Source organism: Jaculus jaculus, chromosome 4 (assembly GCF_020740685.1).
Source record: "Jaculus jaculus isolate mJacJac1 chromosome 4, mJacJac1.mat.Y.cur, whole genome shotgun sequence".
NCBI lineage: Eukaryota > Metazoa > Chordata > Mammalia > Rodentia > Dipodidae > Jaculus > Jaculus jaculus.
In genome coordinates this window covers 64,274,882-64,299,116 of record NC_059105.1, presented here as the reverse complement: position 1 = coordinate 64,299,116, position 24,235 = coordinate 64,274,882, and the positions used below count along the sequence as shown (strand labels likewise).

The 24,235-nt window shown below is 38.3% G+C and overlaps 1 protein-coding gene across 4 annotated transcripts in view; it reads right to left on the bottom strand.

The window, feature by feature from the left end:
* Chn1 (chimerin 1) overlaps positions 1-24,235 on the bottom strand; it is a 206,388-nt gene that overhangs the window by 79,499 nt on the left and 102,654 nt on the right. For 3 of the 4 annotated variants that reach the window (XM_045147786.1, XM_045147787.1, XM_045147788.1), the window contains one exon: positions 342-630. In XM_045147786.1, the coding sequence (XP_045003721.1) occupies positions 342-630 (289 nt within the window). Of the gene's footprint in view, positions 1-341; positions 631-24,235 lie in introns of those variants that run through there. The other variant, XM_045147789.1, reaches the window with a different exon arrangement.

Genomic DNA, 24,235 nt, shown 5'->3' with positions numbered 1-24,235 from the left:
TATTAATAATGTGACTCAATTCTTACTTAAATAATGATTGATATCTTTTCTTGACCATAATCTATGATTCTGACCAAAACTCTTGTACTTCTTGTTACAAAGGGACCATTTTATCCCAATATGTTTTAAACCTTAAATTGATTAACAAGGAAGAAATCAGACACACAAAAATATACCTGACATCCACTAAATGAACGACAGATACATGCAAAGCTCAATATCACAAGAAGCAGACATTAAGAAAACCTCATTGACTTTTCAAAGCACTTGTGGAGAAATGAAAACTTTCTGAAAAGAACTCCAAACAGAGAAAGATAAAATGTGGTTTCACGATAGCTTACCCTTTTCTCTGATACCCCATCCTGGCCTGTAGCATCTCTCTCATCAAGTGTCTCTTTCAGGACTGCCATATGCTTTTTGTATGCTGGCTCTCTGTTTAAGGTTGTGTATCCTATGTGCTCATAAATTGGGTTTATCGTCATCTTGGCAATGTATTCTGCTGCCTTGGTTTCAATATAGAGAGTAATCAAGCCATCAGTCACCAGATCGTGGATGGACTCAAAGCGTTTCTCCCCAACAAAGTGCTTTCCATCGTAGTAGAGCCTGAAGTTTCTGGTTTGACTTCCAAATCTGCCTCAATGAAATGGGAAAGATGTTTTTAAGAAAAGTAAGCAAGTGGATTCCTTCTGAAAACAAACAAAAAATAGTGCTTTGCTTGTGTATGTCTCTGAATAAATATACTGCATCTCATATCCATGATTCACCTGGAATACACAGAATGAAACTCCTGAATGCAAAAGATAGACTTGAGATTACTGGCCATCTGTGGGAAATGTAGGGAAAAGCAAGTCTTATAACCTGTTAAGGAATATCCAATATTCAACTGGTCAACTCTAAAAAATAATATTTTCATATTGCCAGTTCTTATTCAAGTTGAATGATATAAATATTGAATGAACTTTAGATGCTGGCATTTGTGTCTTTCAATAGAAAGTCTCATATCTTGAGTATGATGTCAGTAATCATGTAACCTAGAGCTGAACCCAGACCCTAAGCCACGCAGGCAGGCCTGAAATGCTCTTTTCCTCTTTCTGACCAGGGGTCAGTGACTTGTTATTCCTTTTTACAGTTATTCTTCTGTCTGCTGGTGATGTGTGGACAAAAAATATTCACCATGTACAGGGCATAAATGAAATTTGCTGTCAATTTTGCCTCATGTTTTAACAACAGGAGAAGAATGGGTTCCCTTTATAGTAATTCAAGTATTTTGCATCCCACAGGAAGCTTCAGAAATGGATCCATGTTGGCATGACTGGCATCAGCTTCCTTGCCAGGAGAGACAGGCAACGGTTATGAAAGCTGATGCCCAAAGCAGGAAGGGCTGCCAGTGTCAGGGTGAGCCCAAGGAAAAATTAGGCAAGCAGAAAGATTCAATTTAATTTCATTGCCAAAAGCACACAGATCAGAGATGAACTAAAAACCAAAATTATCTCTGCCTTTAAAAGGTGCCAACAGGGCTGCGAGCTTGCTGTGCAGTAGCATGCCTCTGGTTCCGACCATTTCCAAATGAACAGGAGCAAGACCCTTTCTCATAATGGGCTGAGATCGCTCTTTTACTTTACTTTAGACTTTAATGATCACTTAATCCAGAATCTATCCAAATAATCCATGCTGGACCCTTAAACATGTAATTTGTCCCTTTTGTTTGTTTCTTCAAAAGCAACCAAAACTTTACTTGTACTCAAGCCAATGAGCTATATAATTAAACTTTCCTGGTCTCCATTTCCCTCTAAAGTTAAAAGAACATCTCTCCCAAGTCAGTTTTCATCACAGGCTGAATTTTCATCACATATAAGTCTCAAAAGCTAGAAATGTAAAATTTCTATACCAAAGAGTAAAGTCAAATGATACAACTTTCATCATTTCCTTTTTGTTAATATACATTATCTGCTATATACAATGAAACACTGAAAGTCACTCAAGTTTTTATAAGCCTTTCTGATAACAAACATGCACAGCATTGTTTTACATCAAATCCCTTTAACTGTCAATCATAATGGAGACATCTCAACAGAGGCTTGGACCATGTTACTCCCGCCAGCACTCATGACTTTATGGTGGTGCTCACGATATATACTGACCAGGCAATGGTATCAATCACCTATCACACAACTGTCTTCTGAAGTCTGAATGGTATGGGGGGCCAGGAGCATGGAAGACGGTGGTCTCACACGGACTTCACATGGTTTGACCAAGTGAAGTTTAGAATCACAAGGGGCTATTCCTCATCTATCCAAAAAGAGGCTTTCTGGTCCCTCTGTGAGACACTTGGAGGAAAAGATTCCGTTGGTTCTTCTTACTGCCTTAATATGCAACTTCAAAAGCTGTTCTCCATGACGTCTACTTCCTCTCCAGCCTGTGTGTCAGCTCAGCCAGCCAGTCTTGAGGGAGCTATCAGATTTCTGAAGGAACTGGCAAGCATAATGTAGCTTAATTAAAATTTAGCCTCAAAGGACAAGAAAAATATACTCCCATTTTGGAATTCTGAATGATTTTTCTTCTTAAAACAAAAACAAAAAATACTACATACTTTATGCTTAGAGAACTGCAGGTTTTCCTTGCCTGCCAGGACTACACTTTTACGTAGGAAGCTACATAAAAAACAGCCTACCAGCCTGCACTGTCACAGAAGTCTCCAGTTCTTTATTTTCTGTACTCTCTTGTATCCATGAGGTAAGTACAGGAAAAGGACAGAATATGCTTGGGAAAGGAGGGAAATGGATGGCCCTATTCTAGGTTTAAAAAAATAAAATAAAATAAAACAAAAGGTGGAGTGGGGGAAGGGAGAATATGTCAGATTTAAGGACAGAGAAGAAAAAAAACCTTCCTTATAAAAATGTTCTGTTGGCAGATTGTCATTCAGTAAACAAAATAAAACTCTAGACACCATGTTGTATCAGAAAGATCACAATAAAGTGCTTGTCCTCATAGTCACACAACAGGAAATATAGAAGCATAAAAACAAGTCAATATAAAGCTATGAAATGTTGAATTTTAAAAAGTTCATCTTCAAATGGATTCTTGTAAAAATGAATACTGAGGGCTGGAAAAATGGATCGGAAGTTAAAGATGCTTGCAAAGCCTAACACACTGGGTTTGAGTCCCCAGCACACATGTAAGACCATATACACAAAGTGGTGCATGTGTCTGGAATTTGTTTGTAGTGGCAAGAGGCTCTGACACACCTACTCATTCATATTTTCTCTTTTACCTTTCCTGCCTCATTTCAAGTAAATAAAATATCTTTAAAAATGAATATAGAAAAGTGTATAATCTTGTTTTTATATAGAAAAGTTGAATTTCTGTCAAGTGATTAGTGAAACCAAGTAAATGCAACATTTCTCACATATAAGTGGTAGTGTCTCTGTGCACAGTGGGTAGTGGTAGTGTCTCTACATGCATGGTGGGTAGTGGCATATTTGAAAACGCCATGTAAAGCTGTGCAGGTCTGCATTCGGACAAATTTCCAAATATAATTATATATTATTATATATATTACATATTATTATATATAATAATATATAACTCTGGCATCTAGCTTTAAAAAATGAACACAGGCTTGGAGAGATGGCTTAAGCAGTTAAGGCACTTGCCTGCAAATCTGAAGGACCCAGGTTCGATTCCCCAGTACCCACTTAAGCCAGATGCACAAGGTGGCACATGCATCTGGAGTTCATTTGCAGTGACTGGATACTCTGCTGCCCATTCTCTCTCTCTCCCCCTCTGTCTGCCTCTTTATTTCCTTCAAATAAATTTTTTAAAATATCTTGAAAATTGAACACAACATTTAATACTATCTATTCTAGTTTTTAACAAATGAGCTACACTAGAAAAAATTCAGTATAGAAGCAAAAAATGATGAGTATATTTGTAAAACATTACTTAACTTCTGTAAAACCAAAAATTACTTTTGATTTGAGGCCAAAATTATTTGGAAAAGGATATGAGAATTTAGTTGATGTTTTGTTAACAAACAGAAGATTAAACATACAAAACACACTTGTCTAAGCTAATAATGATATATCAGAAGTATTTCCAGCAACCAGCATGCAAAAAAAGCATTTTATCATGAATATGTACTTATGATATTTATCAGGTCAAAGAAGCACATCCAATGAAATAAAAACATGTGTCTCATAGATACATATAATCATGAACATATTCTTGGAAGGCAGGTTAAAACAGAATAACATAATAAAATATTCCATTAAACACTACAAAGTAAATTTTGATGAATTCTATGGACCAAAGAAGGCTAAGAAGGAGAGAACAAAATTACATACAACTTAGTAAAATGTTCCCTCTTTCTAAAACTTTGTTAGGCTATGACTTTGTTTATCTTACTATATGATTTGGAAGGTAAAATAGGGAGAAGCTACTAAAGTGTGACAATTTACAATGATATATCCCTAGCAGAATAATTCATTCCCAGTGGCAAACCCATCTGCCTAACTATAAACTTCCAAAGATGGTGCCAGGCAGCTCTACAAGGTAGAAGTGATCAGGAAGGATCAGGTGAACTCTATACAAGAAGCTGTCAACCCTTCTCCCCCGCCCCACACTGGGGCCCTGTCTCCCACCGCCCATCTTGTTCCTTGACAGGATGGAAGAGAGAGTCGAGGGAGGCCAGGCAGAGCTGAAGCACAGATGCCACCCTGAAAACAGAGGGGATGAATGCTTCAGATATGGAAATGAGACCACTTTCTTGTAATCAGGAAACCCAAGATTCTTCTCTGGGAAATCTGATTAACTCTACTAAAAATGGACTCTAGAATAGAAGTGATCATCTTGCAGTTGTCAATCTCCCCAACCTTTCAGAGCCAAAATCCTGTACCTAAGTGCCAAATATATATACTTTGATATGCACAACCAGCCAACTACCACTTGGTATCAGAGAAAGCCTTTCAGGAAATACTCAGACCAGGATAACTCACATTCATATTTCAAAATTGTGGATATGCTAAACAAGGGATGTTCCCTATACCTTTTCTTGAATAGGATTTAACTAGAAAAATTAGGATTAGTATAAAGGAAAGAAAAAGTAAATGTGAAAGGTAGAAATCAGAGAGAAAATGATCACAATGGAAGGACAAATTTTTGTACTATACAAAATTAGGTCCACAATACATGGATTAAATATATAAAGGTACCCAAAGGCTAGATGAGAAATTATAAGTTAAATACTGACGCTGACAAAATTTAACAAGTCTGACAATACTAAGAACCATCAAGGAGAGGACACATATATTCTACCTGGGAACATACAAAACCTAAATTATTTATATAAAAATTCAGAAGCTGGGGCTGGATAGATGGGTTAGCGGTTAAGTGTAAATTGCCTGTGAAGCCTAAGGACCCTTATTCGAGGCTCAATTCTCCAGGACCCACATTAGCCAGATGCACAAGGGAGCGCACGCATGTGGAGTTTGTTTGCAGTGGCTGGAAGCCCTTGCATGTCCATTCTCTCTCTCTCTCTCTCTCTCTCTCTCTCTCTCTCTCTCTCTCTCTCTCTCTGCCTCTTTCTCTCTCTGTCTGTTGCTCTCAAATAAATAAGTAAAAATAAACAAAAAAAATACAGAGGCTGCAGAGATGGCTTAGTAGTTAAGGCACTTGTTTGCAAAGCCTAAGGACCCAGGTTCAATTTCCCAGTACCCACGTAAGCCAGATGCACATGGTGGTGTATGCGTCTTGAGTTCATTTGTAGTGGCTAGAGGCCCTGGTGCACCCATTCTCTCTCTCTCTAATAATTAAATAAAAATAAAATATAAAAAATACATATACATGTATATTGCTGTCATTGGTTATTTTGTATTTATGTATATGCACGTATTTGGTAGCAATCTTCATAAAGGGCTAAGCTTGGAAATCATATATGTTCTCCATAAAATGGAGAAACAGTGATCCATGTACTGTGATGATAAGTTTCATGTGTTTATGAGATCCTCACATTCTTGTTCCTTTCTGAAAGTTAATGGCTCAACACTAGCAAGTGCCCAGTCCTTGAGAACCCATTGTTAGTTTAACTTACTATAAAACACCAGGCTGGTAAAATACCTGGCACATATTATGCCCAAAGTAAATGAGAACTAGACTCAATTGCTAAATAAGCCAGGAATAGTGGTGGATCACAACTGTAATCACAGCACTTGGGAGGCTGAGTCAGGAGTACTGCCATTCATTCAAAGCCACTCTGAACTATGGAGTAAGACTCTGTTTCAAAAACAAAACAGGGCTGGAGGGATGGCTTAGGGGTTAAGGCATTTACCTGCAAAGCCAAAGGACTCTGGTTCAATTCCCCAGGACCCACGTTAGCCAGATGCACATGGGGCACATGCATCTGGAGATTGTTTGCAGTGGCTGGAAGCCCTGGAGCACCCATTCTTTCCCTCCCTCTCCCTCTCCCTCTCTCTCTCCCTCTCTCTCTCTCCATTTCTCTGTCTAATAAATAAATAAAAATATTTTAAAAAAAGACAATATGAAATGGTTTCACTGTTCCATTATCACTTTCCCCTGAGTTGGCCAGCTACATGGAACATGAAAAGTATTTTTAAAACATTCACAGGAGGTGGGCGTGGTAGCTCACACCTTTAATCCCAGCACTTGGGAGGCAGAGGTAGAAGGATCACCATGAGTTCAAGGCCACCCTGAGATGACATAGTGAATAATCAGCCTGAACTAGAGTGAGACCCTACCTTGAAAAACCAAAAAACAAAGAAAGAATGAAAGAAAAAATTCATAGGAGTTATACAGAACTGTCAAGACACAATCATATTACAATAGTCTTATGGGACATAATTCAAAAAGAAGTGATAAGCCCCACAATAACCTGTTGTCATGTGCACAGCTCTAATGGTCTTAGAGTGCCAATATATACGATATAAAGCTGCTTTCCATACTGACAATCAGGAATAAACAAATGGCAACTTTTATATAGTAGTGAACCAATTATAACTTTTGCTATCATTTTCACCTCTTCACTAAACAAGTGAACATATTCTAAACATTTTGCTCAGCACTACATGCATTCATTTTTTTAAAAATTTAATTTATTTATTGGAGTTTTGAGGTAGGGTTTCACTCTAGTCCAGGCTGACCTGGAATTCACTATGTAGTCTCAAGCTAGTCTTGCGCTCACAGCGAGCATCCTACCTCTGCCTCCCTAAGTGCTGGAATTAAAGGCGTGTGTCACCATACCCTGCACATTCATATTTTTACTAGCAGAATAATATGGTAGACATGTCTTAACCTTTGAAAATTAGAAGACATCCAGGATTATCAACGCTTGTGTTAACAATAGGTTTACTTACTCAATGTGGTGGTTGGAATGTAATGTCTCCATAGCCTCAGGTATTTTTGACTAAAATTAAGATTCCTATTTAAGTCGTCAGAAGGCACAGCTTTGCTGGAAGAAGTGTGACACTGGGGGATGGATGGAGTCTAGCCTTGGGTATGTGTTCACAGTTAGCTTGTTTGCTGGTGCTAGCTGCTGCCTCTCTGCTGTTAAGATGTCTGAGGAAGGGAGCCAGCTTCTCTACCGTGATGAAGCTTCCCCTGGAATCGGAAAGCCTGAAATCCCTTTCCTCCCATAAGCCATTTCTGGTCTAGTGTTTGTCCCACCAGTGAGAAGGTAACTACAACACTCAAGAACTAGAGGTCAGTTCCACTAAAAGGTTATTAATATCTTATTTTAAATAGGCTGGAGAGATGGCTTAGCAGTTACAGCACTTGCCTGCAAAGCCAAAAGACCCTGGTCCGATTCCCAAGTACCCACGTAAGCCAGATGCACAAGGTGTCACATGTGTTTGCAATTCATTTGCAGCAGCTAGCAGCCTCGGAGTACCCATTTTCTCTCTCTATCTACCTCTTTCTCTCTCAAATAAATAAATAAAATATTTAAAGTGAACTTGCTACTTTAGAATAAAAATTCAAGACAACAATAGAGATGTACGAAAACAAATTACAAACATGAATGTGTTGGAAGTTATATGCATGTATGTTTGTATACATACACATTCAAAATGGTTCATATTTATGTTTAATTCCTTAATATAGTATAATGCTTTTATTGAACCATTTCTATATAAGTTACACACTCAAACTATCACATATTGAATACACATTAACATTTTCCTTGATGACATATTATTCTAGTGTGTGAATACAGAAATATCCCAGAGGCCAATAGCACTGAATTACCGTTCTCTGGTCTCATCTGCCCCAAGCTACTCAACATTTAGTTTTAAACTTCTAAGGTTCTCTTTGTAGGTTACAGACTATGCTCATCTTATATTTTGCTACTTTTATCCACTATACTGTTGAGGAAGAGACAAAAGGAATTACTAATGTTTTACATAAAATGTATTAATCAGACTCTAATGGGATTACTGAACATTCCTATGCAATAAACATTGTCTGGGCTATTTAAATGCTAATTGGTATTTCCCATTTATTCCTAGTGATGCAGGGTTTTGGGTCCAGGGAGGGATTAAATTCTAGAAAGATACAGAAGTTCCCAGGCCTATCGACCTCAATATTTGGATTCTTATCTCAATTAGTAAAGAATTGAAAAAATGGATTCTGAGAAGGGTAAATTATGAATTATGAGGTTTATTTTAGGGAGAATTAGGATCCAGGGAGAAGACTAGCTAAAAGATTCAAGCCAGAAGGGAATTCATCCCCTTTGTCAGCTCGAAAGGGAGAGGGAAGGATGGAATGTTTTTCACAGAAAAATCTCTGGAGGAAAGGGCTCCAGAGAAGGTCCTCTCTCTCCCTACACACACACACACACACACACACACACACACACACACACACACACACACAGCAAAGCATGACAGCCCAAGCCAAGAGAACCCCTTCATCTTCACACTCACATAGGTGGTCAGGAAAAGACAGCAAAGGACTCAGAGCTTAAAGAGAGATCATACATGTAACAAAGTGAGAAAGCCTCCCAACGCCAGATAGGAAGAAACCCAGGCGACAGTCTCCTCCCTTCCTAATTAAGCTGGTTAGAGAGACTTATACTTGTGTTCAGATGGAACCATAGGACGGAGGGGCCACGATGAAGAAGAGAGAGGTTCAGGCTTCTTTTTGACCTCTGTCTTTGGATGACTGCCTATAAAAAAACTATCTTGCTCCTGTTCCTCCTCTACTAGTGTTAAGGCCATATTTTGGAGGCAAGATGTTGCCAATACTTTTATTCCCAGATAAAAAGGATAGTACTGGGGCTGGAGAAATGGCTTGGTGGTTGCCTGTAAAACCAAAGGACCATGGTTTGATTCCCCATGACCCACATAAGCCAAATGCACAAGGTGGCACATACATCTGGAGTTTGTCTGCAGTGGCAGGAGGCCCTGTGTGCTTGCTCACTAGCACTCTCTTTTTCTCTTTCAAATAAATAAATTAATTAAAAGGATATTATTGTAGATGAACAGCCAGAGGGCTGATTTGGTCTGGTCTTTAAGTACAGTACCAGCTATGCACCAACAACCAAAAATTACTGCATTTCTCTCATTAAAAAATTCCTCACTTGGAGCCGGGTGTGGTGATGCACATCTTTAATCCCAGCACTCAGGAGGCAGAGGTAGGAGGATCGCCATGAGTTCAAGGTCACTCTGAAACTACATAGCAAATTCCAGGTCAACCTGAGCTAGAGTGAGACCCTACCTCGAAAAGCAAGCAAGCAAACAAACAAACAAACAAAAAATCCTCACTTAAAATCTCCTTATTGGGCTAGAGAGATGGCTTAGCGGTTAAGCGCTTGCCTGTGAAGCCTAAGGACCCCGGTTCGAGGCTCGCTTCCCCAGGTCCCACGTTAGCCAGATGCACAAGGGGGCGCACGCGTCTGGAGTTCGTTTGCAGAGGCTGGAAGCCCTGGCACGCCCATGCTCTCTCTCCCCCTCTATCTGTCTTTCTCTCTGTGTCTGTCGCTCTCAAATAAATAAATAAAAAAATTTAAAAAATCTCTTTATTAGGACTTAGGAAATTGTTCAGCAGTTAAGAGTGCTTGCTGCTTAAGCATGTAAGCCTCTTGGGCCAGAAACCAATAGCTTTGATTCCCTAGAATCCACATAAAAAGCCAGGCCTGGTCATACAGGGCTATGACCCTAGTGGAATGGGGGGACTGGAGAATGGCTAGCGCTTATGAACAGATAGCAGCTGTGGGTTGAGGGGTTGAGGGACAGAACCCATCCCAACGCAAGAAATACTAAGTGGATGATCAGTCAAAAGGACAACATTCTCCCCTGGCCTCAGCACACATGTGCGTGGGGAGCGTACCTGCAGATACATGTGCATACACCACAATCCCATATCACACATGTACTCCACACATGCAAAAACGGGTGGATGCATTTTACATACAACATACTGTGTTTGTTCAAAGTGCCATGAGCAAACTGCACAACGGGCACATGGCTCGGCATCCCTGCGCTCTTCTGCCGCCTGTCCAGCTGCCCCCACTCCACTGCTTACCTGTGTACCAGCCCTTTACTTTCCTATTGAATAGAAATGGAATCATAAACAAGCTCTTTTGGGCTAGGCTACATTTTTAAAACAGAGATTACTTTAAACTGATGAATGCTTGGCTCCATCAATTAGATATGAAGTAGAACCAGGCCATAATTTCCAGATGGAAACAGACAACAATACACTATAGGCAGTGTTGTTTCTGGGGTTGTTTTAATTTCTCTAGTGAAGAGACACCCTAAGCAATCCCAACTTGAAAATCTGTATTCTGAAATATTCTACAACTTCATGAGCATTGCCACCATGTCACAGTAGGAAGTTTTACATGTGACCTCATGTGATGGGTCCTAGAAAAATGCAGGAGCACTAAAATATTGTATAAAAACACCCCCAGATGCTATGTTTATGGAATATAAAAGAGTTTTGCGTTTAGAATTGGGTACCATCACCACAATCTCATTATATATAGACAAACATTCCAAAGTTCCCTGAAAAATCCAAATCCAAATCCCAAATCAAAAACACTTCTTATAATTCAGCCTACTAAATAAAAAAACATCATCATAATTATGGTTGCTGCTTGTTGACTTTTAATGTCTGATAAGCAGGTTTAAACTATAATAACATATCTGTATGTTTATTAATAATAATTTAGTTTTTGAGTGATATATTCTAGGCACTATGTGTGCATTTTTCCATTAATATTTCCAATAACTCTGAGGTATTATTATTCTCATTTTAAAGCTAAAGAAACTGAGATTAAAGGAAATTAAGTAACTCGGTCAAGAGACCGCAAGAACCAGAATTTGAATTAAGGAATGTCTGAGTAAAAGTCATGTTCTGAGCCACTGGCCACCTATATTGACTTAGAGCCATAAGGGCTAACAAAGGTCAGCAAACACCCTTTGGGCTATGTGTCTTTTACAGCAATACAGCAAAGAATTATGAAAATTTCAAGGTGGCATATGTGTCTGGAGTTTGTTTGCAGTGGCTAGAGGCCCTGGCATGTCCATTCCCTCTTCTCTCTCTCTCTCTCAAGTAAATAATAAATAAATAAAATATATTTTTTAAAAAAGGGAAAAAAAAGAATTATGAAAATTTGCCTACTTTAGAGATCCTTAGATAAGAGTAAGAATCTGAGCCAGGCGGGGTGGTGCATGGCTTTAATACCAGCACTTGGGAGGCAGAGGTAGGAGGATCGCTGTGAGTTCGAGGCCACCCTGAGACTACAGATGAATTCCAGCTCAGCCTGAGCTACAGTGAGACCCTACCTCGAAAAAACAAAAACAAAAAAAAAAAAAAAAAAAAAGAGAGTAAGAATCTGAATGAAAAGTAATTTTCTGTAGTTTCTTATTTATGCAAGAACTGTATCATAAAGAAGTACTCTGAGTCTGACAAGTTGTAAGCTAATGTAATTAATGGAATTCTACTGAATAAACCCAGTATATACCACATACGCTACAGGATCAAGGAAATCAATATGAATTAAGATTTTCTTCTTGCCCTGGAGGACCTTAGTTCATTTTTGAACCAGCTTTTATTTTTATTTGACAGAGAAAGAGGGAGAGGGAGAGAGAGAGAGAGGGAAAAGGAGGGAGAGAGAGAAAATGGGCATGTCAGGGCCTCCAAGCATTGCAAACGAATTCCAGACATGTGCGCCCCCTTGTGCATCTGGCTAATGTGGGTTCTGGGTAATTGACCTGGGTCCTCTGGCATTGCAAGCAAATGGCTTGACCACTAAGCCATCCCTCCAGCCCCTCAGTTCATTTTTTAAAAACAGACAGGTACATAAATAGACTTTTACTGTAGGCAGTACCTTCTGCCTACTTATATTTAAGGAACACATTCAGATCATTTTAGAAAATATGAAGAAGGGGAAGGGAAAGAACAAAATCTGTTTGAAATACAACGTAACAAAACCTAATCCAGCCGGGTGTGGTGGTGCATGCCTTTAATCACAGCACTCGAGAGGCAGAGGTAGGAGGATCATGGTGAGTGCAAGGCCACCTTGAGACTACATAGTGAATTCCAGCTCAACCTTGAAATAAACAAAAAACAAAAATCTAATCCACTGTATGCTAATAACAAAAAATAAATAAGCCAGGTGTGGTGGTGCACGCCTTTAATCCCAGCACATGGAGGGAGAGGTAGGAGGATCGTCGTGAGTTCAAGGCCATCCTGAGATGACATAGTGAATTCCAGGTCTGCCTGAGCTAGAGTGAGACCATCCTTGAAAAATAAAAAAAAAATAATAAATAAAAATGATTAATCTAGGGCTGGAGAGATGGCTTAGCGGTTAAGCGCTTGCCTGTGAAGCCTAAGGACCCCGGTTCGAGGCTCGGTTCCCCAGGTCCCACGTTAGCCAGATGCACAAGGGGGCGCATGCATCTGGAGTTCGTTTGCAGAGGCTGGAAGCCCTGGTGCGCTCATTCTCTCTCTCTCCCTCTATCTGTCTTTCTCTCTGTGTCTGTCGCTCTCAAATAAATAAATAAAATTTAAAAAAAATGATTAATCTAGCAAGTTAACAACAAAAAAGACTTTTTTCCAGAAAATAAATAACAACTATATGATAAAAAGCACCAAGCATAAACATATTAAATATAGACTCAAATGTAACCTTGCATATAAGGTACCATTCCTACAAATCAAAACACCTGATTCGGGAGGAGATTTCCAGGTGAACCTAAAACTTGGCAGGAAGCAGCTACTGAACTCTTGGTAGGCACTTGGGAAGCTTCAGCAGGGGGGTTGATCTGGAGCTTGGAAAAGGAGCACGGTAAAGAAGCACAGCTGAGAGGAGAAGCAGAAGTAGAAGCAAAGCTACCGCAACCATATGACAGAGGGGCAGAGGGAAGAGGGTACTCACAGCTGACAAGAGCCACAGGCATTCCTTTGGCTTGGAGATAACAGGAGTCATTCATAGGACAGCTATTCTACTGGACTCAAAGAAAGATGGGACAAATGGATTGGGGAGGGGCAGGGTCAAGCTAAAAGAAACAGATTTAATAAGATAAAGGCAATGTATTACCAAAATACCTATATGAGATGTTCCAAAACAGTTTTTAAATTTATTTTTATTAGTTATGGATATACTTAGTATGTAAACACCACATGTTGGAACCATCCTTTCCCTTATCCCTGCCCCTTTCCCAAAGAGGCCCTTGTCCTGGGGGATGCAGGCCAATCCCATAGGGATTATGGGTCCAAAAACATTTTTTTTGTTTTTCTTTAAGGTAGGGTCTCACTCTAGCCCAGGCTGACCTGAAATTCACTATGTAATCTCAGTGTGGCCTAGAACTCATGGCAATCCTCCTACCTCTGCCTTCCAAGTGCTGGGATTAAAGACATGTACCAACAAGCCTAGCCAAAAACAGTTTTGAAAAGCCTTAATATTCCCAGCAAGTGCAAAGCCCAGAGGAACTGCATTAAAGGGTAACAAAAGCCATTTCACTTTATCTGCATTATTCTCTGCTCCAAACTGGTGGAGCTCAGCAGAGCCTGAGGCTTCTGAGCGGGGTGGGAGGAGAAGAATGAAGCATGAATTCATCTTTACTTTTCTGAGAGCTTTCTGAGGACTTAGTTTTCCTCTTGCCTGACACAGAATGCTAATAGAACTAGCATTGTTTGGATGCATGAGGGCCTAATGAAAGCCAAGGAGGGCAAAGCCAAGCTTACTCAAGCAAGAGAGCCTACAGTGCCACACACAGAGCCCAGCTCAGCTCAGTGTGTTAAACTGACTGCTCCAAAGATGGTTTCTCCCTTAGAAAGTATGGAAAAAAGGAGAATGTGTATGCAATGTTCTGGATTTTCAGAGACATGGAGAAGGGACTAGGATCAGACTTGATCATTTTGGGAGTTGGCATATAGCTGTCCCACAGTATTTATGGGCAACTAATACCAGGACTTCTCACAGACACCAAAATTCAAAATGGTGAAGTACTTGTATATAATATATCATACCTTCCCACATACAGATTACTTTTTAAACCCTATATAATAGAGTTCTAATAATGTATTGCTTTGGGAATAATGACAAGAAAAAATTCTGTATGTGTTCAGAACCAAGACAATATTGAAGGGAATATTGAAGAGAAGAAACAGCTAGAACAGCTCAACTGTACTTTGGGTGTCTGAAAACTCTTGAGAACAAGGTACAGTGTGGGACATCTTGATATCATAGACCTCAGAGCCTGAACAAATTAATACCAGGAAGCAAAAGCAGTAAGAGTTCCTTTAAAAGAAACTGGCAAATCTCTCCAACTGAGAGCTGGTATGCACAAGCCCAGGTGGGGAAAAAAAATCCTCCCCAAAAGGTGTGAGGAATCTCTAAATAAGCTGGTTGATAAAGATGTTCTCCTGGACACAATGGCCCATAGAGAAAGAGAAAAGGGGCTAAGGAGGTGGCTCAGTTGATAAAGTCATCATCTTGCAAGAATTAAGAGAAGTGGGTGTGTAAATACTTAAAAATTTAGGGGGAAAAAAAACAGTGAAACAAACATTAAAAACCCCAATAACCACAAACTCAAAAGACTTAAAAACACACCAAGACACAGAGAAGCCCAGACCAACCAATGGAACAAATCTCCTGAAACTAACCCCAAAGAAAAAATATGCATCAATTACCAGGTAAAAAATTCAAACTAATAAAAAAATACGAGAAACAGAAGGTAGAACATGGTTACCAGAGGCTAGGAGGGAGAATAAACCAGGCAGTCATTTAATACTACAGAGTTTCAGTCACACAAGTTGAGACTATTTTAGGAAATAGCTATAAACAATGTGCATTTAGTTAACAAGATTGTAATTATACTTAAATTACAAAGAGACCTAAAATAGATATATGAAAAAGAATAGTTCAGAAAGCTGAGGTATAGATTAGGCAAATCAAAAGGATAATCCATCAAGACAAATTAAGAACTTCTCTTTCCTCAGTAAATCCAAATACATCTCTTCATATAAGGCAAGAGTTCTTTATTCTTAATTGATATACTGAACATATGTCTATTTGAACAATTATTCCTATCTACAGCAAGGTTTCAGAGGTTTCAGAAATCAGAGAAGTAATGTGTATGTTTATATATAAATACATACATATATATGTATGCCAAAATCCAAAACGTATCTGACCCCAAGCATTTTGAGTAAGGGACATTTAATCTGTACCAACATTTTTAAAAAGCCCGTGGCACTGATAACACAGTATTACATTTTTAACTAAATTCTGATATCTATCCTCTTTATCAATATCAATTTTATGACACTGAATGTCTACTAAACTCTTGTCGTTTGTGTTATCACCTTATATCTAGAAACTGTACCATAAGATGCTCCATTCTCTTAAATAAAAGCTGAAAAATAATTTTGAAACATTATTCTGCAGAGCATTATTTTCCACTTATTCCAAATAGCACAAGAAGGTTTGCAGGAAATGAAATGAAACCATGGTAACCAACTAAACCTATCATGAGCTATCAGATCAAAAGAACACATAGTACATTACACATCAACACCCACTAGCAGCATAATCCTTCCCCAGTTCCTTTTGATCCTGTTTCTAAATATGAAAAGCTTTCAACCAATGTTCACTATTTGTAAAATGTGAAAGCCCCTTTACCAATATCTACTATGATTCGTTAACTTTACTTGAGAACTCCCTGGCTCAGTTCACATTAGAAGTGAAATTAACATTCTAAAACTAAATGAGGAATTATTGGTTCTTTTTAATCATTAAAAATTACATTTTGTTTTAATAGAGTTTTCTCACTTCCTATTAGTAGCAACAGTTGCCTCATACTAAACTGTCAGAACTATAAAGATTAAATATTATTATCATGGGAATTCTTCCAGCCACAGTAAATTAAGTCACAATTGCATTCATGACATTCACGGGAGCCCTATGTTGCTATCCCCTGTCTCACTAGTGATCAAGCCCCATTACAGGCGCTGAAGTTAAACTCATAGAATTAGGTTCAGCATGTTCATAAACCACCAATCATCAGCTAAAATTAAATAAACAAGGTAATGAGGGCTTTTGTGAGGCACAAGCTGTTTGTTATATAACTATATAGCCAGGTAGACAATGGGGCAAAGAGCTGCAAAGAACAGACAGAACCACCCTGTCTTAAATATAGTCAACATACATGACACAAAAAGAGATATGTACTTTATGTATCATCAGTTTTTAGAAGGCCAAAGAACTGAATGGCAATGTCTGTACAGAGTGGAACTAGAAGGCTGTGGTGGGGACATTATATACATGATTTATCACTATGCATACTTTCTCTTGCTTAAAATTTTTTGCCATATCTAAATGTTGCTTTCAACACCATAAAATATAATAAATGGTATGGGTGCCAGCACACTGCTATTATAACACTTACTGTTGTTTTCCTTTTGTTATTCTAACTTAGTATAAATGTATTACTTTTTAAGATCCACTGATTAAACCAAGGGCCTTGCTCATGCTAAAGTACAAATGATCACAAAGTAATGTTATAATAGAGCTTCAGTTTAAATTATTAAGCACTGAATAAAGTTAATTTTCTTTCCTCTTTGGGAAGGGGTGTGGAAAGTTTGCCTTGAGACTCAGTGGCTATCATTACTATGTTTAAAAACTTTAACCATGGCTTCTCTGCCAAATGGTGATGTGTGGCTAACTTTAAAATCTTACTTTTTTAGAAGGTAACTTGCTTAAAAGTTAAGCTCTGAATTAGAAAGATGGCTCAGTGGTTAAAGGCATCTGCTTGCAAAACTGGATGGCCCTGGTTTGATTTCCAATATCCATGTAAAGCCAGATGCACAAAGTGGCACATGAGTCTGGAGTTCATTTGCAGTGGCAAGAGTCTCTGTCATGGCCCCTCTTTCTCTCTCTCAAATGAACAAATAAATAATATATTTTTTAAAAGCTAAGTTTCACTTATGTGTCACACCTCTTATCAATTTATATAAAAAATACTACATGTGTTGCTATTATTTCACGATGTTGTTTTTAACAACCTGTATTTCTGTTTCTTAGCTTTTTTGTTCTTTGGCAGTCAAGCCTTAGTTCTCAACTATGAAATGCAGAAAACCATAACATGTACTGCATGAGCTTATTCCATATAAGGCTGATTCTACAAACTGGTTGTCATGGACAGAGGTCACAAGGTATCAACTCTGTCCAGCCTTCAGTCTTCAAAGAGGCCAAAAAGGGCCTGACACCACTGAAGTCCCTGAGCCAGGCACATATGGCTATGTCTGGCCTTCTTCACTTACCTCCCAGGGACACTAAGCAATACCACTTCTATTTGAATTGCTGCCACAATACAAAAAAGACAGGCATACTGAGAGATACTTCCTAGAAAACATTTACTATAATGTCTATGACAGTATTTGGTATTTGATTACTGTCATATTTATAAAGCTGTGTCTGTTAATGAACCATCTAGGACAGATACTCTGAGGCTGTCTGTGTTAGAGAAATAGGTATTAAGGAGAATGCAGTATGTTTCTACTGCCACTTCCAAGAAATGTTCAATGGAATTTGCCTTAAAATACAAAAAAAGTCTTGAAGTATGATTTTCTGGCTCTACTTTCTATATAGGTAAATTTTTAGGAGACAGTGAAAGTTTGAATATGCATAATAGTGAGTAAAAACAATGCTAAGGAAAAATCTGAAAAATGAAGTACAATAGTAAAGAGTAAAGTACAAACCCAAATACAACAAGATACCACTTCATACTAGGACAGCTATCTTCAAAAAGACATAACGAGGGTTGACAAGAATGTAAAAAAATCAGGGCCTCCCTTCACTGCACTATAACCACCCTGGAAAATAATTTGCAATTTCTCAAAACTTTTCATCATTTGGTACTAGGGATTGAACTCAAGAGTCTCATGTATGTTAAACACAAGTTTTATCATTGAACTATACACCCAGGTCTTCCAATTTGTTAAGTTATAATATGGTCCAGTGTTTTAATTCCTAAGTATGTACCCAAAATATTAAAACCAGATATATACACACAAATTTACATATACTTTATTCATAATAGTATTATTTATAATCACATTGTTAATCACTGTAGCCAAAAATGAAAATGACACAAATTTCCATCAAATGGAAAATGGATAAACAAAATGAAATTTATCCACATACTGGACTATCTTTCTAGTATTACTTCCTAGTAAAAAGGAGTAAAGTCTGACACATACTATAATATTGATAAACCATGAAAACATGCTAAGGAAAAGAAGTTGGTTGTAAAATGTCACCAATTATTTGAGTCTCTTTACGTAAAATATCTAGAATGTATAAATTTACAGAGACAAAAGTAGATTGATTAATGGTTGGCTAGACCTAGAAAAGTTGAGGAAAATGGGAAGCAAATGAAAATGGATAGAGTTTCTTTTTATGGTAATAAAATGTTCTAAAATTACGCTACATACTTCTATGAATGCACTAAAAACCATTTCCTTGTACATTTTAAAATGGGTGAATTGGCATGTAAATTATAACTCAAAACTGTTTTAAACAGTATGATTCTGGAGCACACATAGGTCATACTTGTAAAGGGATAGGGAAAAGCTTTAATTCTGTAATATATTATGCTTAGATGCCAAAGATGATTCATAATGCTGCATGGGGCAAGGCTTTTCTGGTGGGGGTGGGTCAGAAAGCAGGAAGGAAAAGAAGTAATAAAACCACTAGTGCTTTTCCCCCCCTCTATCAAGTTAGCACTTTAGCAAGTAGTCTTTTAGGTTCACTGGTCAAAAAGAGATTGAGAAAAAGAAAACAAACTAACAAGGTAGTGTTTGTTTGATTTCACCAAATAAAAAGCACCCTGGTAGATTTTTCTTCTTCTCTCCTATTTCCAGCCTTTAATACTAATCTGATTATTGAGAATAAGAAGTAACTCACAAGGTCCTAATGGTCAGCCTATCTACTTTAAGCTTCCTCCATGTAGACAAAAAGCATGAAAGGGAGCATTTAGCAGAAGGTTGCTGGGTGGCGTGGTGTCCAGAAAGAGGAGCAGAGTTAGCAAAATGCTAAATGGAACATCTCTCAAAGTATTCCATTGAGGGCTGCAGAGATGGCTTAGCAGTTAAGCGCTTGCCTGTGAAGCCTAAAGACTCCGGTTCGAGGCTTGATTCTCCAGGACCCACGTTAGCCAGATGCACAAGGGGGCACACGCATCTGGAGTTCGTTTGCAGTGGTTGGAGGCCCTGGCGCGCCCATTCTCTCCCTCCCTCTCTCTCTCTCTCTCTCTCTCTCTCTCTCTCTCTCTCGGTCGCTCTCAAATAAATAAATAAAAATGAACAAAAAAAAATTTTTTTAAGTATTCCATTGAGACCCTATGATAAGATTCTCAAGATCACATGAGTCTGGTCCTATTAATACCCACAGACTAAGAAGTACTGCAGGAAAGAAATCCAGTCCACTAAGTTTAATACCAGGAAGGCATGCATGGCCACCCACCTCCACTGCGGCATTGGCCAAGAGCCATGCCCCCACAGAGCCTGCGTGGGTTCTCAAGTACTGCCTGCAGCTTCTCTTTCTGTTAGCGCCTGGCTGGCCAATCCTCCTCCTGACCAGTTAAAGCTGTTATCATAATCTTCACACATGCAGGAGACTCTGATTTTCATTTGGACCTATGCTTGCAACTAATGTCTTCATTTTTTATAAAAAGAAAAACAGCCCTATTGATCATTTTTAATTATAAAATGACATATATGTATATAAATTATAAAAACACACAAAATAAGGCAATTTACAAGGCATAAGGAAGTAAAACCCATCTTCAGGTTCATCAGTCAGCTAAGTTTTGAACATCTTGAAGAGCATTCGTTAAGACAGCTCTGCACTTACATTTACATCCATAGATACATAATTTTACATAAGCAGTATGATGGTATGCACACTGTTCTGTATAATGATTCTACTTTTCAGATTAACATAGGCTATATATGAGTCAGAATTTATTAAATAAGAAATGTGACATATTTTAAAAGAAAATATAATGTCTAAGCATTATACTCTTCAATTTTAAAATTCTCACTTATTCTTGATTACTTAAAAATTTATCAAATAATAACCAGCATGGTGGTACACGCCTTTAATTCCAGCACTTGAGAGGCAGAGGTAGGAGGATCACCGTGAGCTCAAGGCCACCCTGAAACTACACAGTTAATTCCAGGTCAACCTGAGCCAAAGTGAGACCCTACCTCAAAAACAAAAAAAAATCCAAATAATTCTTATCCTGATGTATAAACAGGAAGATGCCATGTACTGCAGGCTATAGCACTACCTGGCATATGTCCAAATCTGCCCCAGAAATATCCAAATCCAGGACTCAGGGATTATCAAGACACACAGATGACATCTTGTTCTCTTCCCAATTTAGAAAAGCTAAAATGAGTCAGATTAACAAAAATATTTCTGGAACTGCCAAATATGGGAGCTAACATTTCTTCTCAAACTAAGCCCTTTAAAATCTATAAGGTATTAACAAACCCTTTTAAATATCTCCTCTCAAAAGCTAAAGGAGGGCTGGAAAGATGGCTCAGAGGCTAAAGGTGCTTGCTTGCAAAACTCCCTTGGTTTGATTTCCTAGTACCCATGTAAAGCCAAATACACAAAGTAGCACATGCATCTGGAGAATGTTTATCAGCAGGAGGCCCTGATGCCCCCATTCATTCTCTCCCCAACCCCCGCTTCTCCCTCCCTCCTCCCCTTCCTCCTTCTTTCTTCTCTCCCTTCCCCAAAATAAAAAGTGCTTTTTAAAAAGCCCAAGGAACGTTGCTTAGTAAATTTATCATCTAGGTCCTGAGCTCCATCTTCAGCATGGCAAACACTTTAAAAGTAAGCAAATACACCAAGCATTCTTGCAGGCATGTCTAACCTTTAGACGTGACTCAAGATTGTCATCTACAAAGTTCATGCTGGAGAACTGTGCCTGATTTCCATGAAGGGCTTTAAAGCATAAGTAACATATCAGAGGTAACTATTTTAAGGAACTATGACTTTCACTGCTAAAATTACTATTAATTATCACTGATGATGGGTTGCTCCATATCACTTTAAAATATTGAAAATAGAGTTTTTTCAAGGTAGGGTCTTATTCTAGCTCAGGCTGACCTGGAACTCACTGTGTAGTTCCAGGCTGACTTCAACTCACAGTGATCCTCCTACCTCTGCCTCCAAAAGAATTAGGATTAAAGTTGTGTGCCACTACACCTGGCCAGAAAACAGTATTTTTAAACTATAACTTTGTCACTTGTTCTCACAACTTTCTTTGGAGCACACACCTTATTTTCTTACCACTTACTAGAGCCACTGTTGGATAGATTGCCTTCAATAAGAGGCTAAGTAGGACTGAAAATATGAAGAATTGCAGTATGGGTTGATCCTCACTGCCTAAAAAGGAAATGCCCTTAATGGCAACTGCCTACCAAGCTATACTTACATGGCTGATAGCCATTTCCCCTCTTCCTACAACTCTCTCCATTGGCTTAAAACAAGAAAGGAAAACAAAACAAACCAAAGATCTCACCAGAGTTTCTATGCTTCTTCAAACTTCCAGAAGCCTCCTTTCCAGAAAAGGCTGACACCAACTCCGCAGCTAGATCAAAGGCCACTTAGACAAATACCTAGTACCTGGACCTCCCTGCAGATGCTAAGAAAGAGAGACCTACACTGGCCCTACCAACCTGAAGAGAGCATGCATGCTGCATGAGAGAGGGTCAGTCCACAGTGCTCGCTTGCTGGGGATAAACAAGCAAGCAGACAACTCTGCTCCGGCCCCAAGGAAGAGCACTTTAGACCTACATAGTGTATAGCTGTGAACAGAACAGAAGATCACAAGACCTCTTCCATATCACTGGAACACGGCTCATCTAAATGATTACTACATTCTGGAGTTTTCACAATAAACTATTTCCTTAAGTAATTTATGTTTAAGCCAGTAGGCTTTGCTGATTTTGAGTCAGATAATATTTGCAGCTGAAAACATCCCAATGGATAGGTCTTGAAATCTTGAAAGTAGGATGACAGACTTAAAATGGTAGCTTTTCAGAAGTACTGTGATTCTTACATCCATTTTACAAATCAAAACCTAAAGCTCACAAAGGTTAACTATGTATATATAATAGGTGGACAGCTAGAATCCAGATCTCTAACATCCATACAACAATTTCAATTCCAAAGCCCCAACAATGAGAGCTTGTAACTACATCTATTTTGTGATACATTTATAAAATCTCACATTCTCTGTTCTTTCTCTTCTGTAACCTATACACTACATTCAGGGGCTTCCTGTTCAAACAATGGGTGTTTTGAACTTTTGTCTTAGTTTTTGTAAGTATACACTTAAAAGTGCTTTTTTTTCAGTAAAAGTGAACAAATTTTTACTGAAAAAGCCACTGTTAAAAATGGAACTGACAAGCCGGGCGTGGTGGCGCATGCCTTTAATCCCAGCACTCGGGAGGCAAAGGTAGGAGGATCACCATGAGTTCGAGGCCACCCTGAGAATACAGAGTGAATTCCAGGTCAGCCTGGGCTAGAGTGAGACCTTACCTCGAAAAAACAAAAACAAAAAAATGGAACTGACATGGACAGGAGCCCAGTCATGTTTAAGATATGCTTAGCTCTAGTCCTATACCATGTTAAATTACATTGATATGAAGATTATATATATGTGTGTGTATATGTGTATATATATATACACATATATATATGTGTGTGTGTATATATATATATGTATATATATGTGTGTGTGTATGTATGTATATATATATGTATGTATATATATATATATATATATATATATATATATATATATATTTCTATGAAAATTCTTGGACAGAGTCAAAGCAAGCATGGCCTACGTTAAATAGATGATTTAGAAAGAACAAAAGAGAGAATTTAATGATCAGTAATAATTTTACCTATTTATGTAGTTTAGTTCTTTAAAGAAGGAAAAGTAAATAGCTATTAGTATTAAAATATCAATAGCCAACATATTGAGTTAGTAAATACTTCCTTACATTCACAATAATAACAAGAAAAATAAAAACAAAAACTTTCAAAGTAATTCTGAAGGGGTTGTAACTACATATATACCCAGAAATCAATTAGATTTTTTCCAGGTACTGTACTGGCAAAGAGAAAACAGGTATCATATTTTTAAGATATGTTATTTATTTATTTATTTATTTATTTATTTATTTATTTATTTGAGAGAGAGAAAGAGAATGGGCACACCAGGGCCTCCAGCCACTGCAAACGAACCCCAGCGCATGTGCCCTCTTGTGCATCTGGCTTACGTGGGTCCTGGGTTATCGAACCTGGGTCCTTAGACTTTGTAGGCAAACAAAACACTGTAAGCACTAAGCCATTTTCCCAGCCCAGGTATCTTATATTTAAAAGTCATTTCATACAATAACTCATATTAGCTCAACACAGGTTTCTATACCTCTTTATTTCACTATTTCCAAGATATAAATGATATTTCCAGAAGTAAATTAACATAGTATCTGAATCTAGAAACTTAGTGAATGGGTTTAACAACAGAATGGTGGGATCAAAGATTTAAGGAGGGAGTGCATTGACAGAGCACCTGCTTAGCATGAAAGGCCCTTGGTTTGACCCCAGCACTACCACACTCAAAAAGTTATTCGACTGTGAAAACCATAAGAAAAACGTGTCCTCAACCAAATTTCTTAAGTTATA